The sequence below is a fragment of the Mizuhopecten yessoensis genome, unplaced genomic scaffold, assembly GCF_002113885.1.
Source record: "Mizuhopecten yessoensis strain PY_sf001 unplaced genomic scaffold, ASM211388v2 scaffold213, whole genome shotgun sequence".
NCBI classification, from domain to species: domain Eukaryota; kingdom Metazoa; phylum Mollusca; class Bivalvia; order Pectinida; family Pectinidae; genus Mizuhopecten; species Mizuhopecten yessoensis.
Window position 1 is genome coordinate 1558132 of NW_018403434.1, and position 17816 is coordinate 1575947.

The 17816-nt window shown below is 34.5% G+C and overlaps 1 protein-coding gene across 1 annotated transcript; it reads left to right on the plus strand.

The window, feature by feature from the left end:
• The first annotated feature begins 787 nt into the window (after positions 1-787).
• On the plus strand, positions 788-9988 carry LOC110464835 (coadhesin-like). The gene is made up of 7 exons (XM_021520318.1): positions 788-826; positions 5735-5779; positions 6309-6347; positions 7253-7294; positions 7495-7618; positions 7863-8894; positions 9194-9988. The coding sequence occupies exons 1-7, from the start codon at positions 788-790 to the stop codon at positions 9382-9384; spliced, it is 1512 nt and encodes a 503-aa protein (XP_021375993.1). The 3' UTR covers positions 9385-9988.
• Positions 9989-17816: the final 7828 nt, after the last annotated feature.

Genomic DNA, 17816 nt, shown 5'->3' on the forward strand with positions numbered 1-17816 from the left:
CGATAGTCAAATCGTGTAAATCTTGTGCACGTACATGTGTCTGTGATAGGTCCGATACAGATACACTTCAACCTACTTTCGAACGTTGCCAACCTTTCCTGATAAAATTGTAAATCTGACGACTGCACTTATCGCTAAATATTTATTACTATTTTATACGTGTACATGAGAGAGAGAAACAGTTGACAAAAATAAACAATGACTTTTTTTTAACATATGATGTCGAAAACGGTAATGTTTTAAAATTACTTAGTTTTTTTTGCCAAAAATATTCTAATTTATTGCACACTGTGATTAACAGCAGCTCTCGACCAGATACTTATTCGTGACAAGATTGAATGTAGCGGGGTTTAGATAAACCAGGAAGTTAGCAGAGATTGTGGACAGGTTTTGTTTCTACATTTTGTTTTTTTAACAAGCTCATACAGAGGAGAGGTCTGCAGTACTGTAAGCCATATACCCTGGGTAGACACTGAATACTAACGTAAGTTTATTTATCTACTCAAAATATCAAAGCATTGTTAATTACTAAAAAATATTAAAGTATTAATTATTACGAAAAATATTACAATATTAGTTATAACGTTGTTCTGACATATATTTTTAAAAAACTGAACTGAAAAACTGAAAAATTGTATTTCAAAAGAACGATTGGAGCAGCAATGTATGAATCAAAGCATTGTTTATTCTATGTTTTTCCTAAAGTATTGTACAATACGGTTTCATCATCTGCATTATTTGCTAGGATTAATTTTATTCCGGATCATTTGTGCCATTTTCAGATAGTATGGAGATGCATAGAACAAAGGAAAGTTTGGAGAATCCGGTAAGGTCATTTATAATATAAATCACTTGTCATTTTTTATATCACATTTTCATTTGATTTTATAAGTAACATCTTCTCTGCAATATCAGATAAACATTGACATATATATCAATGTTTTAAAGGGGCATCACGGTGAAGCAACTTTTTTGTGTGTCTTTTTTTCAACATATCAAGTGTTTCCTTATGGAAAACAACGATCGGATTTGGCTGAAATAGATTCATCAAAATGATTAAATCTAAGATAATCATCGGTATTTCTACCTGTCTGACCAACGTTTTGTTCAGGCGTTTCCTTCTACTAGCGCATGCGCATAGCACACCATTTCTTTGTAAGCGAAAGAAAAGTGTTGTACCGTGTCAGCTACGAAGCGAAAAGTTGCCAAATGGTCAAAAGATAGCGGAAGGAGTACGTTACGGAATCATTATTGCAGGTGGGAAATTAGACTGGCCACCAGCCCCTAAGTTTTTATGAAGAATTTCTCGACTGCATTTTACTACTAGCTTATCTCCCCCTAGTTTAGAATCTAGAATCAGACATCCAAGTGATCAAAATTATTAGAGTGAGTTTTTTTCCTAATTATTTAATATTCTAGAGACGGTGGCCAGTCTAGTGGGAAATGTTCAAAGGGGAAAATACCTGCCCTAGCAGTTAGTACGGTGCATGTATTCTTCCGGATAGCCGGTTAAGTTCAAATGGAATCGACAGTAATGCTAGCGCTGTTTATGTTATGAATAAATGTCTTAAACTATTAACCTCGCTAGTATCTTTGTCTGAGTTTGAACACAGATGAACATAGTTTAATATGTTAATGGGCATGTATCGGAGAGTTTACTTTGTGTTTCTATAATTATACAGTGGTTTATGCGAAAGGAAGGGATAAGTGACTGGTTAGTTTGATTTTGCCATGAGGCCCTCCAAGGGATAACTGTTATAATGGCCTGGGCGTATTCTGTTCTCTCCTCTGTCGGTACTCGGGGTCAAATGAGATACGTGCGCTATTAGATTTACATAATTTATAATATAAACCAGGTTCAGCAAAATGGTATGATTTTAATTATATTGCTGAATTAAACGATTTTTTGTTGTTTTATCATGCAAGATTTAAATTAGTACTAATATGAATACCCGGCCTCCTCTGGCGCGACGACGCAATATATAAAAAATCGCTCTTCGTCAGAAAGCTACGTTATCGCAGCTAGATTCAAAATGACGGACCAGTATGAATAACTGAGGAAGGAGAACCTACTTCTAGTAAATAGGATCGCCTAACATTTGTTTTTTAAATCGTAATTTTTCAACAGTTCATGTTTTCATATGATGTTGACTTAGAATGTATGAGCATGTAACAACCTTTTCTCTATAAATAATCAAAACAGGGGAAAAACGTTTGTTTACGATGTAAAAATGACGCGTGCTGCCGATAACTACGGCTTCTGTTTCGGACAAAAAAAGAAATGATTAAAGAATAGTTGTCTCAACATAAAAAAAACTCAATTACAAGAATGCTTTAATCTATGTAAAGTATTGAAAAAATGTAATTATCAAGTATCTCAACACGTTCCATATCTGACACATTCTACATGTACACGTAGTGGTATTGCCATACAGTTTATTGTGTGTGATGGCTAATATGACTTACTAATTATAAGTGTTAGCGTATGGTGACAGTGAAAGTGGAAAAGAGAGTATACATAAATGTATATGCATGGTCTAGAAAAAATAATTGGCCAAAGACATTGAGTTGTACAATGTAATAAAACAAATCACAAACGTTTCTCTTTTTTATACGCGTGTAGTTTGTCATTGCATATATGCAATTTATGAAAACATTTGAAAAAGGATATTCGTCTCGTAAATATTCCTTTTTACAGAAAGGTTTTTCCCATGGTTGAGAGAATGCGTTTAGCCCCGTACCATCTGTACCGGTCACATTCCGGTAATAAATTCAATATATATATTAATATATATTTACTTTATGTTTATGCCTACTATCATTGTTGACATTTAATTGTAAATGTATGACGGGAGAAGGCTGTGATAAATTGTAAAAACTTGTGCCCCATCTCTTGTTCAATTTTATTGGCAACAAATATGTTTAAATTCTGAATATTGGCAAGCGTTCAATTATTTTCTGATGATGAATAATTACTGTTAAATAAGTTTGAATACGGACTTAGAAATCATATTACTTGGTTTCATAGTGCGGTAAGAAGTTGCAGTTGCCTGGGGGCCCCTTTGGAAACCATTTCATGTCGCTCAGACCACTTGTGTTTACTGTCTAGTCAGTTGTCGTTATCGGCGCTATTTTTAGCAGGTCTTTCCCGAACAATTCAAGTGGTCAAACATAAATTTGCTGTATCGTAAGGGACATCGACTTGACGTACCCCGTAAATCAGTACAATGGACAACATGAACACCACTGGCACTGATATTTACTAAATGTTACACTATTTGCATAAACTCACTTTCACTTTAACTCAAACGCCCAGTTAGTATACTGATGAGGCTGAGTATCTCATTCAAAGGACATATATTAAATTGTGACTTATCAAGCGACCGACCGTATCCAGTATGTCCTACATGATTATTTGTCAGTATAAATTATCAAAAGCACTAAGAATACATTCCGTATTTTGGCCTCTTGTCGATTACAACATCAATACTATTTTATAGAAAGTAGATGTATTAAGTGTTGTGTAAATCTGCCGTGCATTCAGTAAAAACGATTTACACCCGTCATACGCCCTGTAAGTCTTTGGTGTCATAAGTCTTGTGAATCCCCCCTTATATATCGAGTAAATTCAATTACTTTCCGTTATATAACTTTCAAATCAAAATCCTACTCTTCAAATACCTGCCGAATTATATCAGTGAATCAACTTGAAAATAGTTAAATAGGGCTGCTATTCAACACACATATAAATCTAAAAAAACTTCACGTCAGATAAACCATAAATCAAAATACTACCAATAACACATCGATAAAGTCACGTTCAAGTCATTTAAATTAAAACAGTTTCCCTCATGCATCTTGAAAATCAAAGTCGTATCCGTCAAACAACTGGTATGTCCTAATATGTGTAAAAAAACATGATTTATAACATTACATACATTATGGGAATCCGCGTTTAATCCGACCACCAATATGAATAGTTATGCCTGATTATTGATGCCACCTGATTCTGAGTAGTTATAAGTGTTTATGCCAAACCCGCCCTAAATATATACGTTGGTGATATAGACTACGACCATATTGATAAAATGTATTATGCATTTATAATAGTAACTATAAGTATGATGACAAAAGTCTTTACCAATACATTTCTTATTTGTCCATAATAATACAAGGCATTGCATACTGCCGACACCCAGTACAATCTTTAATATATAAAACAAATCGACAATCAACGAAAAGACTTATTGGTTTATTTTAATACGTACTCTACGGAATTTGGTATTTGAATGACCTGTCTCAATTGATTAAGGTTTACATACCACCACCTGCTTATGACACCAACATTACCGTTCACGTTGTGTTCCACACAGGGATCACTACTTATCAATTCATGACCAGACAAACTACCTGCAGCCAGTGCACAAATGGTTTCGATGTATGTGATTGCATTGATATGAACCAAAAAACTAATATTTCAGTTGTTGAAACTATATCGATTTTCGCAATAACATCTTACCATTATAGATATCCGTGTCGTCTACTTAAGGTATCAAATGTAAACAGGAAGGTGCTTTCAGAGTTTCAAATGCAGTTTTGCTGTATATTCCCGACTGTGTAACCCGCAGCTTGTATCAAGCTGAGAGCCAGGCATTCAAGCTGATTGTGACGTTTTAATTTATTGTTTCCTGGTTGCTATTGTACTTTTTTGCCGCGTGCCATCTGTCATACCATAAGGTTGACAGATAAACCATATCTTAGGAGGTGACAGACAAATCGTGAACAAGGGACAACTAAGTGAACAATATTAATCATCCGACTGAAATAGATTTACAATCAAGGATTTACGAACGAATATCAGGGATGCATAAATATAATCAAATGGAATTGACTGATTATAATTGTTACCAGGATAAAATACCTTAAATAATCTTTTCCATATTTCATTTCTTGTATGTGTATTAAAACAAAGTCAGCCTTATTAGCATTGATGGTTATACCTCTTGATATATCAAATCGAAACCTAAAAAATTGAGCATTTGATCTTTAAATTAAGATGAAACAAAAGTATTTTGTTAAAGAAATATGTGTTCATGACATGTTTTCCTTTTCAGTACAATACCATCAGATCAGACACTTTCTCAGTAAGTATGATATGCATTTGTCATTTCCCATCGGTGTTTTTAAAATGAGTATCTTGTCATATACAGCGATAAAACAAAACCTAACGACAAATAGCATTTAAAAAAATCGCTTTCGCTTTTCCCTTCACAAACATTTATGTAAAATTATTTAATTTGTCATAGATTGATTACCAAAAGAAACATTATTTACTATGCACATGGAAGTATGACAAAAACAATAGTTTGTTTTTCTGAATTTTATAGATACAATGCTATGCAAACAATTTATAATATTACCCTTCAACATGTATCAGAAACGATAAATATGCTATACAAGCATTGCTTTTCAATGAAGCAATTGATAGTTTGTCTTATTTTACAAATTTGGTTTATAATGTAGCGGAATAAAACTTTTGTTTGCATATGATTTCCATTTAACGTGAGATACATAAAGTTACAAAATACCGACCTTATCCGTGGCACTATTAGTCAGTTATATTTGTTAGCATTGATTGTGCATGTACGATGTTATATCTTTGTTTCATAACCAAAGACGATAACAACGACATCAATTGATTGATAAATGATATTCACATTTTCTCAATTTATAGAATGCTTCTACCTATTGTTCTGTTAGAGGTGTGAATCCCCTCAACGTAAGTATAATATACCGTCTTCATTATGCATTTGAAAATTAACGTGTACTAAAGCTTCAGCAAGATTTGAAAATAATTGCCAGCAGTTTATCAATATAGATAATTATGAATACTTGTGTCCGATTGTAAATTTGAAATGTAGGAGACACATGTAAGTAACAGTCGAAAGTATATTATGATTCATCACGATTTATTAAAATGATAAATTATGGGAAGGTCACCTTAACTTACAAACTGATTCCAAATGTTCATCACTTAATGTGTGCAACTTCACAATGCCTATATTTTGAATCATATCAGTTTTTCATCATTTCTGTGTTAATCATGTTGTGGCTCTTCATTATTATTTATTATTCATTATATACAAAAAAGCGTCCTTACATGTATGTCTAATTGTATCAGCCAATGTGGTATGCGTTTCTCTAAGGTTAAAAACATATAAAGACTGAAGTCATCAAATGGCATTCGAGAAAGAGTGCGGGTTTAATAGCAAATGATATATGATGTGTTTTTGTACTTTCATTGACAGACTGGTTCTGTTTCTTCTCGAGATGTGGAACAATCCAACGTAAGTTCTTAAAATACACCAATGCTCAATTACATTAAGGTTGTTCATTGTTATAAGAGATTCACCTTCATAAAAAAGACTATCCGCAATTATGTAGCCCCCTGAATAAAATAAAAAAGTTAATGCAGAGATAGCAAAACATAATTACTGCAACACATATTGCCACTTTGTCCAATCAGAACTCATCAGTGGTACAATTTGGTCAAAAAAATGAATATAAAAATGCTACGAAACATATGTAGAGTTATCACGAAATTGTAAATGGTCCATACAAAACCCATGATAACGTTTCTTTCACCATTTGTAGCTGCAACGAATAATGTTTTTTTATTATTTCGTGCAAAACATCACAGTAGATTCCAGCGACAATTGTTTGTGTAAGTTACAGCTTACCTAAGGGATAATAAGCAGAAGATGCCAATTAACTAACCATGACTTTATCAATGGACAACTCTACAACGTGCATTCATATTTTGGGAGTTCCGAGGTTATTTTACGTCAAGTTTCGTTTTTGAACTCTTCAAACTCAGTTTACTTAACCCCACTTTGGTAGAGCCATCATACACTTCACAAGCCCTAGTAATTATTTGATGCGTAATATATTTGGCGTGTTTGAAATTCTGTCTTGCATGCTGGTCCAGCGGATCTTCTCAACAATTGACGTATGTTGGCATTTACGCATTTGTTTTGAATTGTCTGATATTTTGAGTTTCCTCTGTTACAGGTATTTATGTCCTCATCTGTTGCCCACACTTCGTTGCCAAATAATCCCTATTATAGTTTCTATTAACAGACACGAATAAATATCATACTTTAGTAATATTTTTAATCATCAAAAATATATAATCATATCGCATAAGTGAAAGAATGTCCCGATTAAAAGGATGTATATAATTGTATTACAGGATCAGCATATTTACGACTATCTCGATGAAAGGTCACCACAGGTGAGTACTTTCAACTATTTTATTGATTTTTTTTCTCATTAATAAGTGCAAGGATAAAGATGTAACAACACAAAATACCAAATATTCTTGTATTTGATTGTATGAAAATTATCTTAGAAAGTTGCACAAAGCAAGGCCTTTTTTGCAACGGGCAGATTGTGTGGAATTAGGCAAATGAATCGTTGAATCGTCTATTTCAGGAGACAGTCCGATCGTATCGAGCGGTAATTGCTATCCTTCTAGTGGTACTTTCAGTCCTGCTTGCAGCACTCATTGCGCCTACACTCTACTTTGTGGTTTTCAAGGAAGATAATCCAACAGCAGGTATATGAACACTGATGCTCATTGTAAAATGAACACTAAAAGGTCATTTTTGTCTTTGGAACTTTGAGCAAAATCATGTTCAGTACTGTCTTTATATAATTTTTATAACATCTTAGGTGTTTCTAGAAGGGTATTTCAAATTTCGGTATTGCGTTCATATCGATATTTGTTTTGATATATAATCATTACTTTTTTGATATATACATCTAAAATAGAGCAATATTTACCACAATCATTCCCACAGGTGCACAGGAAGGACAGCCACCGGTAAATAGAACCTGGAATGACTGGCAGACATGGAGTGACTGTTCTGCTTCCTGGGGTAACTGTGTCATGATCCGAAACAGAACCTGCGACAACCCTCCTCCGTCATTTGATGGAAACAACTGCGAAGGCGCGGCTTCAGAAAACCAGAGTTGCAAGCTTACTAACTGCTCTGTGGACGGAAATTGGAGTGTATGGTTGCCGTGGAGTTCCTGTTCCGCATCTTGTGAGAATGGTACTAGAACCCGCAACAGAACATGTGATAATCCTGTTCCAGCGTTTGGTGGTGAGGAATGTGACGGTATTGATACAGATAGTGAAGTGTGTATGCTAATAAACTGTCCAATTAACGGAAATTGGAGTGTATGGTTGGGATGGAGTTCCTGTGCCGCAGCTTGTGACAATGGTACTAGGACCCGCAACAGAGCATGTGATAATCCTGTTCCAGCGTTTGGTGGTGAGGAATGTGACGGTATTGATACGGATAGTGAAGTGTGTATGATCATACACTGTCCAATTAACGGTAGTTGGAGTTCCTGGCAGCCATGGAGTGACTGTTCAACAACTTGCGGTGGTGGTATTAAGAATCGAACACGGGTTTGTGACAATCCTGCTCCTGAACACAGGGGCCTGGACTGTGATGGACATGACTTTGAATCGTCATCTTGTAGTAAAGTGACCTGTCCCCCTCCTGGTGTCTGGGAAACCTGGACGGAGTGGACTGACTGTTCCGTGTCTTGTGGCGAAGGTGTGTCAAGCAGAACGAGAATATGTGACGACTCTGCTGGCGGTGAATGTATTGGGACTAAATCAGAAACAGAAGTGTGTAAACACAGGTTCAAATGTTACGACAGTTGGGGAGACTGGAGTGCGTGCAGCGTTACGTGTGGCAGCGGGATACAGACTAGGAACAGGACATGTGACAGCACATTTACCGGACAGGAATGCGGATGGAATCATCCGACGTTCACAGACATGCAGACTTGTGAAAACTCAAAGACCTGCCCAGAACGTAAGTACAATTGTTGTTGTACATATATATTGATTCAAACAAATAGGTGTATGTGTACAAACAGATATCAATCAAAGTTTCTTCCATGTTCAAGAACAATAAGAGAAAGCGTTTTTGATTCGGTTACTTTTCAAATAATATGAGCATACTACATTTGTATATGAACAATCGATTGACTAAATAATAAAGAAATTGTATCAACCACTGATTTGGAATTTCAAGTTTCCTGATTTCATTTATCCTTTTATATAATCAACTTAAGACATAGAAAATATATCTCAATTTGTTTTTAATTCCAGCTTTTTGCGCAAGTAGAAATGCGAGTTGTTCCTACAATCATCCAAACAGGTGTGACCTATACATCACGTGCGATGAAAACAGGGTCATGTACGAGCGTATGTGCAACGTGTTGATGTGGTACAAGGTCAGGGTCGACGATGAATGTAAAGGAGACTGTGACAGGGAGGTCAATGTTCCATGTTCTTTGTGAATGACTTCTCAGCGTGAATATTCGTGAATATGTTACAGTGAACGGAGCGGTAATATTGTTGAAATGACTATTCATTGTGATATGATATGTTTTTTTCTCTGTAAATTGTGTTTCTGGCTATATTATCTATAACATGACGTATTTGCAATACATATAATGAGGACAATATTGAAGAGCAATAATACGAAACGTGTTTTTGGTGTATGAAAACAATGATGATTATTTTAATAGTATAAACATATACTGAGGACTATGTTGAAGGACTACTTTCTCAAATATTTTGCGAAAAATATACAAAAGGAGTATTGTTTCAAATTGTTCTATTGGTTTCAATTGTAAGTGTGACAGAGCTCGTTTTTCATTGTTACACCAGTGATTAATAAAAGATTATTAAAGTGGCATAAAACATTCAACATTATAGCAGATGCTCAATTTGGTTTTAAACCTGGTTTTTCGACGATAGATGCTATTTTTTTGTGCTCCAGACAATAATTAATAAACCGCTGAAACAGAAGAAAAGATTATATTGCTGCTTCATTGATTACAAAAACCCTTTTGATTTGATTGAAAGAAGTTGTTTATGGTCAAACTGTTTAAACAGGGAATGGATCGGAAAATGTTGAAAATCATACAATCTTTATATGAAAATGTTAAATCTTGTATCAAATATGATAGAATTTTGTCAGGATACTACCAAAACAAGATTATATTATTTCAAGGAGAAATTTGTCACCGATATTTTATAGTCTATTTGTAAATGACTGTGAAATGTGTTTTATTAGAGAAAATTGTCGATCACTAGAAAAAAGGTTTGATCAACATGTATTGGATTATTTGGATTATTTCAAGGAGAAATTTGTCACCGATATTGTATAGTCTATTTAAGAATTAATCAACATATGTGCGTGCATTATGGTGGAATATATAACGGAGTGAGAAAATGTTGGTAAAAATAATTAACTCAGGCCGCTTTAAAATAATCCAACCTTTATAAATGGGTGTAGACAGCGATCTGAATAAAAGCGGCTATATAACAATGTAGATATACGAGTGGTTGATGAATTTAACTACCTTGGAATGTTATTCACTTATAACGGTAAATTTAATAAAACAAAAAAACATTTTGCTTACTAAAGTAGAAAAACGTATTTTGAATAAGGACGGTTCCCTTTATATATTGAAAGAAAAAGGGATTTTTGAAATATTGGTTGAAGTTGAAAATTACAAAAGAATGTGTCTTAAATGCCTGCTTAGAACAAAGAATTCAGTCGAATGATGAATTGATAATTAATATCTAAACTGAATTAACTGATCATCTCATGATCTTAACATATAGAAAGGCAGAAATAATAATATTAAACATAGATATATCAGTGTACAAACAAATATCAATCGAAAGCCTCTTCCAATAGAAACACGGGAAATGTTTTTGATGTATATTGTTTTACAATGCTATGAACATACTACATTTGTATATGTACAAACGTTTGGGTAAATAATGAAGTAACTGTATTTATTTATTTGAATTTCAAGTATCATGGTTTTATTGATCCATGCTAGATAATCAAATTATACTTCATACAAAAAGATTATATCTTAAAATTGATTTTATTAATTCCAGCTTTTTGCGCTAGTAGAAATGCCAGTTGTTTCTACAATCATCCAAACAGGTGTGACCTATTCATCGAGTGCGATGAAAACAAGGTCATGCACGAGGACATGTGCAACGTGTTGCTGAGGTTCAAGCTCAGTGTTGAAGATGAATGTGACGGTTACTGTGACTTGGAGGACAATGTATCGTGTTCTTTGTGATTGACTTCTCGGCGTTAATATTCGTGGACATGTTACAGTGAACAGAGTGGCAATATCATTTAACTGACTGTTCTTTGTGATACTAATTTACAAATGGCTTACGGTTTGAATTTTAACAGTTTCCGGTAAATTGTGTTTTTTTTTGCTAAAATGTCTGGAACATGAGGTATTTGCAAAACATATCAGAAGGATTTTATTGAAGAGAAACAATGAGGTAACCATGTCTGTAATAATAAAATATGTTAATCACCATCAGTAGGTTTTAAGCAACAGAAAACAAACAATGTGACTATCATAATATACGTTACTATTTTTCGTCGGGGAATGTCTGAAAACATACGAAATGTGTCGATGGTGTATGAAAACAATGATGACTATTTTGGTGGTATATAAAGACACTGGTGACTATGATGAAGGACTCTTTACTCCAGTATTCTTCGAAAAATAGGCAATAATGGATTTCTGCTAGAATTTTTTCTTAAATTGTTACATTGCTTTCAATGTGCTGTGTGACACGGTTTAAGGTTTACAATTTTGTTTAAATCTTGTAAACTTATATTAAACTTAGTGTCCAATATGCCAAATATAGCAAGATTACTTTTTAGGATTGTTGTTTAACAGATACTGTTTTATTGATATTGTAAAACTCATGTATTGTTGACTTTAACTATCACGTGACGATGTGTACCTGTTTGTCTTTACTGACAAGGTCCTACTGGTTTCGTCATTTATTTGTAAAATATAATGACCGGATATTTAAAAAAAAACAACATTTTATGTATATTTTCCAGTGATTCAGCATATGAGTCCTATGTTTGTACTTGTATTGTATACTAAATGAGGAAAATGGAGAACATGGTGATAGTGCATTAGACGATTACAATATGAGTATGGTGCCTGATGATAATGGTGACGATATTGCTGACGTAGAAGGACAATAAGGACTATGTTGGTTCTTGTTCACATTTATAATCATAGGGACTGTGTTGTTTGTGTATTCGGATAATGGGGACTCTGTTGATAGTGTGTTTAAGACTTTGTTGATGGTTCATTTGTACTATGTTGATGGTGTATTGGTACTATGTTGATTGTGTATTGATACTATGTCGATGTCGTATTGGTACCCTGTTGATGGTGTATTGTACTATGCTGATGGTGTATTGGTACTATGTTGATGGTGTATTGGTACTATGTTGATTGTGTACTGGTACTATGTTGTTGGTGAATTGGTAGTTTGTTGATGGTGTATTGGTACTATGTCGATGGTGTATTGGTACTATGTTTATTGTGTATTGGTACTATGTTGGTAGTGTATTAGTACTGTGTCAATGGTGTATTGGTACTATGTTGATGGTGTATTGGTACTATGTTGTAGTGTATTGGTACTATTTTGTTGGTGTATTGGTACTATGTTGTTTATGCAATAAGTACTGTACTATGTTGATGATGTATTGGTACTATTTTTGTGGTGTATTGGGACTATGTTGATGGTGTATTGGTACTATCTTGATGTTGTATTGGTACTATGTTGATGGTGTATTGGTACTATGTCGATGATGTATTGGTACTATGTTGAAGGTGTATTGGTAATATGTCGATGTCGTATTGGTTCTATGTTGATGGTGTATTGGTACTATGTTGATGATGTATTGGTACTATTTTGGTGGTGTATTGGTGCTATGTTGATGGTGTATTGTTACTATGTTGATGATGTATTGGTACTATGTTGATGGTGTATTGGTACTTTGTTGATTATGTAATAAGTACTGTCCTATATTGATGGTGTATTGGTACTATTCTGATGGTGTATTGGTACTATGTTGATGGTGTATTGGTACTTTGTTGATTATGTAATAAGTACTGTCCTATATTGATGGTGTATTGGTACTATTCTGATGGTGTATTGGTACTATGTTGATGGTGTTTGGTACTATGTTGTTGGTGAATTGGTACTATGTTGATGGTGTCTTGGTACTATGTTGTTGGTGTATTGGTACTATGTTGTTGGTGAATTGGTACTATGTTATTGGTGTAATGGTACTATGTTGATGGTGTATTGGTACTATGTTGTTGGTGAATTGGTACTATGTTGTAGTATGTAAGTACTATGTCGATGGTGTATTGGTACAATGATGATGGTGTATTGGTTCTATGTTGATGGTGTGTTGGTACCATCTTGATGTTGGATTGGTACTATGTTATTGGGGTAATGGTACTATGTTGATAGTGTATTGGTACTATTCTGATGGTGTATTGGTGCTATGTTGATGGTGTGTTGGTACCATCTTGATGTTGGATTGGTACTATGTTATTGGTGTAGTGGTACTATGTTGATGTCGTATTGGTACTATGTAGATGTCGTATTGGTACTATGTCGATGTCGTATTGGTACTATGTTGATGGTGTATTGGTACGGTGTTGATGGTGTATTGGTACTATGTCAATGTCGTATTGGTACTATGTTGATGGTGTATTGGTACCATCTTGATGTTGTATTGGTACTATGTTGATGGTGATTTGGTACTATGTTGATGGTGTATTGGTACAATGATGATGGTGTATTGGTACTATGTTAATGGTGTATTGGTACTATGTTGTAGTATGTAAGTACTATGTCGATGGTGTATTGGTACTATGTTGCTGGTGTATTGGTACTATGTTGATGGTGTATTTGTAGTATGTTGTAATATATTGGTACTATGTTGATGGTGTATTGGTACGGTGTTGATGGTGTATTGGTACTATGTCAATGTCGTATTGGTACTATGTGGATGGTGTATTGGTACTATGTTGATGGTGTTTGGTACTATGTCGATGGTGTATTAGTATTATGTTGATGGTGTATTGGGACTATGTTGATGATTTATTGGTACTATTTTTGTGGTGTATTGGGACTATGTTGATGGTGTATTGGTACCATCTTGATGTTGTATTGGTACTATGTTGATGGTGTATTGGTACTATGTTGATGATGTATTGGTATTATTTTGGTGGTGTATTGGTACTATGTTGGTGGTGTATTGTTACTATGTTGATGGTGTATTGGTACTATGTTGATGGTGTATTGGTACTATGTTGATGTCGTATTGGTACTATGTTGTAGTGAATTGGTACTATGTTGATGGTGTATTGGTACTATGTTAATGGTGTAGTGGTACTATGTTGTAGTATGTAAGTACTATGTCGATGGTGTATTGGTACTATGTCGAAGGTGTTTTTCGTATTATGTCGATGGTGTATTGGTTCTATGTTGATGGTGTATTTGTAGTATGTTGTAATATATTGGTAATATGTTGATGGTGTATTGGTACTATGTTGTAGTATGTAAGTACTATTTCGATGGTGTATTGGTACTATGTTGATGGTGCATTGGTACTATGTTGATGGTGTATTGGTTCTATGTTGATGGTGTATTTATAGTATGTTGTAATATATTGGTACTATGTTGATGTTGTATTGGTACTATGTTGATGGTGTATTGGTACGGTGTTGATGGTGTATTGGTACTATGTCAATGGTGTAGTGGTACTATGTTGTAGTATGTAAGTACTATGTCGATGGTGTATTGGTACTATGTTGATGGTGCATTGGTACGATGTTGATGGTGTATTGGTACTATGTTGACGGTGTATTGGTACTATGTTGATGTTGTATTGGTACTATATTGATGGTGTATTAGTACTATGTTGATGATGAATTGGTAGTATGTTGTATTATATTGGAACTATGTTGATGGTGTATTGGTACTATGTATTGGTACTATGTTTATTGTGTATTGGTACTATGTTGGTAGTGTATTAGTACTGTGTCAATGGTGTATTGGTACTATGTTGATGGTGTTTGTATTGGTACTATGTTGATGGTGTATTGGGACTATGTTGATGGGGTATTGGTACTATGCTGATGGTGTATTGGTACTATGTTGATGTTGTATTGTACTATGTTGATGGTGTATTGGTTCTATGTTGATGGTGTATTTATAGTATGTTGTAATATATTGGTACTATGTTGATGGCGTATTGGTACTATGTTGATGTTGTATTGGTACTATGTTGATGTTGTATTGTACTATGTTGATGGTGTATTGGAACTATGTTGTTGGTGGATTGGTACTATGTTGATGGTGTATTGGGACTATGTTGATGGTGTATTGGTACTATCTATGTTGGTAGTGTATTAGTACTGTGTCAATGGTGTATTGGTACTATGTTGATGGTGTTTGTATTGGTACTATGTTGATGGTGTATTGGTTCTATGTTGATGGTGTATTTGTAGTATGTTGTAATATATTGGTAATATGTTGATGGTGTATTGGTACTATGTTGTTGGTGTATTGGTACTATGTCGATGTCGTATTGGTACTATGTTGATGGTGTATTGGGACTATGTTGATGGTGTATTGGTACTATCTTGATGTTGTATTGGTACTATGTTGATGGTGTATTGTACTATGTTGATGGTGAATTGGTACTATGTTGATGGTGTATTGGAACTATGTTGATGATGGATTGGTACTAATTTGATGGTGTATTGGTACTATGTTGATGATGTATTAGTACTATGTTGATGGTGAATTGGGAGTATGTTGATGGTGTATTGGTACTATGTTGAAGGTGTATTGGTACTATGTTGATGGTGTATTGTACTATGTTGATGGTGTATTGGTACTATATTGATGGTGTATTAGTACTATGTTGATGATGAATTGGTAGTATGTTGTATTATATTGGTGCTATGTTGATGGTGTATTGGTTCTATGTTGATGGTGTATTGGTACTATGTTAATGGCGTAGTGGTACTATGTTGTAGTATGTAAGTACTATTTCGATGGTGTATTGGTACTATGTTGATGGTGTATAGGTACTATGTTTATGGTATATTGGTACTATGTCGATGTCGTATTGGTACTATGTTGATGGTGTATTGGCACTATGTTGATGTTGTATTGGTACTATATTGATGGTGTATTGGTACTATTCTGATGGCGTATTGGTACTATGTTGATGGTGTATTGGGACTATGTTGATGGGGTATTGGTACTATGCTGATGGTGTATTGGTACTATGTTGATGTTGTATTGGTACTATGTTGATGTTGTATTGTACTATGTTGATGGTGTATTGGAACTATGTTGTTGGTGGATTGGTACTATGTTGATGGTGTATTGGGACTATGTTGATGGGGTATTGGTACTATGCTGATGGGGTATTGGTACTATGTTGATGTTGTATTGGTCGATGTCGTATTGGTACCCTGTTGATGGTGTATTGTACGGTGCTGATGGTGTATTGGTACTATGTTGATGGTATATTGGTACTATGTTGATGGGGTATTGGTAGTATGTTGATGGTGTATTGGTACTATGTTGTTGGTGTATTGGTACTATGTCGATGTCGTATTGGTACTATGTTGTAGTGAATTGGTACGAATTGGTAGTTTGTTGATGGTGTATTGGTACTATGTCGATGGTGTATTAGTATTATGTTGATGGTGTATTGGTATGTTGTAGTGAATTGGTACTATGTTGATGGTGTATTGGTAATATGTTGATGGGGGATTGGTACATGTACTAGGCTGATGGTGTATTGGCACTATGTCGATGGTGTATTGGTACTATGTTTATTGTGTATTGGTACTATGTTGGTAGTGTATTAGTACTGTGTCAATGGTGTATTGGTACTATGATGATGGTGTATTGGTACTATGTTGATGGTATATTGTACTATGTTGATGGTGTATTGGTACTATATTGATGGTGTATTGGTACTATATTGATGGTGTATTAATACTATGTTGATGGTGAATTGGTAGTAAGTTGTATTATATTGGTACTATGTTGATGGTGTATTAGTACTATGTTGATGGTTAATTGGTAGTATGTTGTATTATATTAGTACTATGTTGATGGTGTATTGGTACTTTGTTGATGGTGTATTGGTACTATGTCGATGGTGTATTAGTATTATGTTGATGGTGTATTGGTATGTTGTAGTGAATTGGTACTATGTTGATGGTGTATTAGTACTATGTTGATGGTGAATTGGTAGTATGTGTACTATGTTAATGGTGTAGTGGTACTATGTTGTAGTATGTAAGTACTATGTCGATGGTGTATTGGTACTATGTCGAAGGTGTTTTTCGTATTATGTCGATGGTGTATTGGTTCTATGTTGATGGTGTATTGGTACTATGTTGATTATGTAATAAGTACGTACTATGTTAATGGTGTAGTGGTACTATGTTGTAGTATGTAAGTACTATGTTGATGGTGTATTGGTACTATATTGATGGTGTATTTGTACTATATTGATGGTGTATTAGTACTATGTTGATGGTGAATTGGTAGTATGTGTACTATGTTAATGGTGTAGTGGTACTATGTTGTAGTATGTAAGTACTATGTTGATGGTGTATTGGTACTATTTTGTTGGTGAATTGGTACTATGTCGATGTCGTATTGGTACTATGTTGTAGTGAATTGGTACTATGTTGATGGGGTATTGGTACTATGCTGATGGTGTATTGGTACTATGTTGATGGTGTATTGGTACTATGTTTATGGTATATTGGTACTATGTCGATGTCGTATTGGTACTATGTTGATGTTGAATTGGTACTAT

Coding starts and splice junctions, on each gene's coding strand:
- LOC110464835 (XM_021520318.1), top strand. CDS start 788: ATGGAGATGCATAGAACAAAGGAAAGTTTGGAGAATCCG. Junction 827..5,734: donor AGGAAAGTTTGGAGAATCCG/GTAAGGTCATTT, acceptor CTCAATTTATAG/AATGCTTCTACCTATTGTTC. Junction 6,348..7,252: donor GAGATGTGGAACAATCCAAC/GTAAGTTCTTAA, acceptor ATTGTATTACAG/GATCAGCATATTTACGACTA.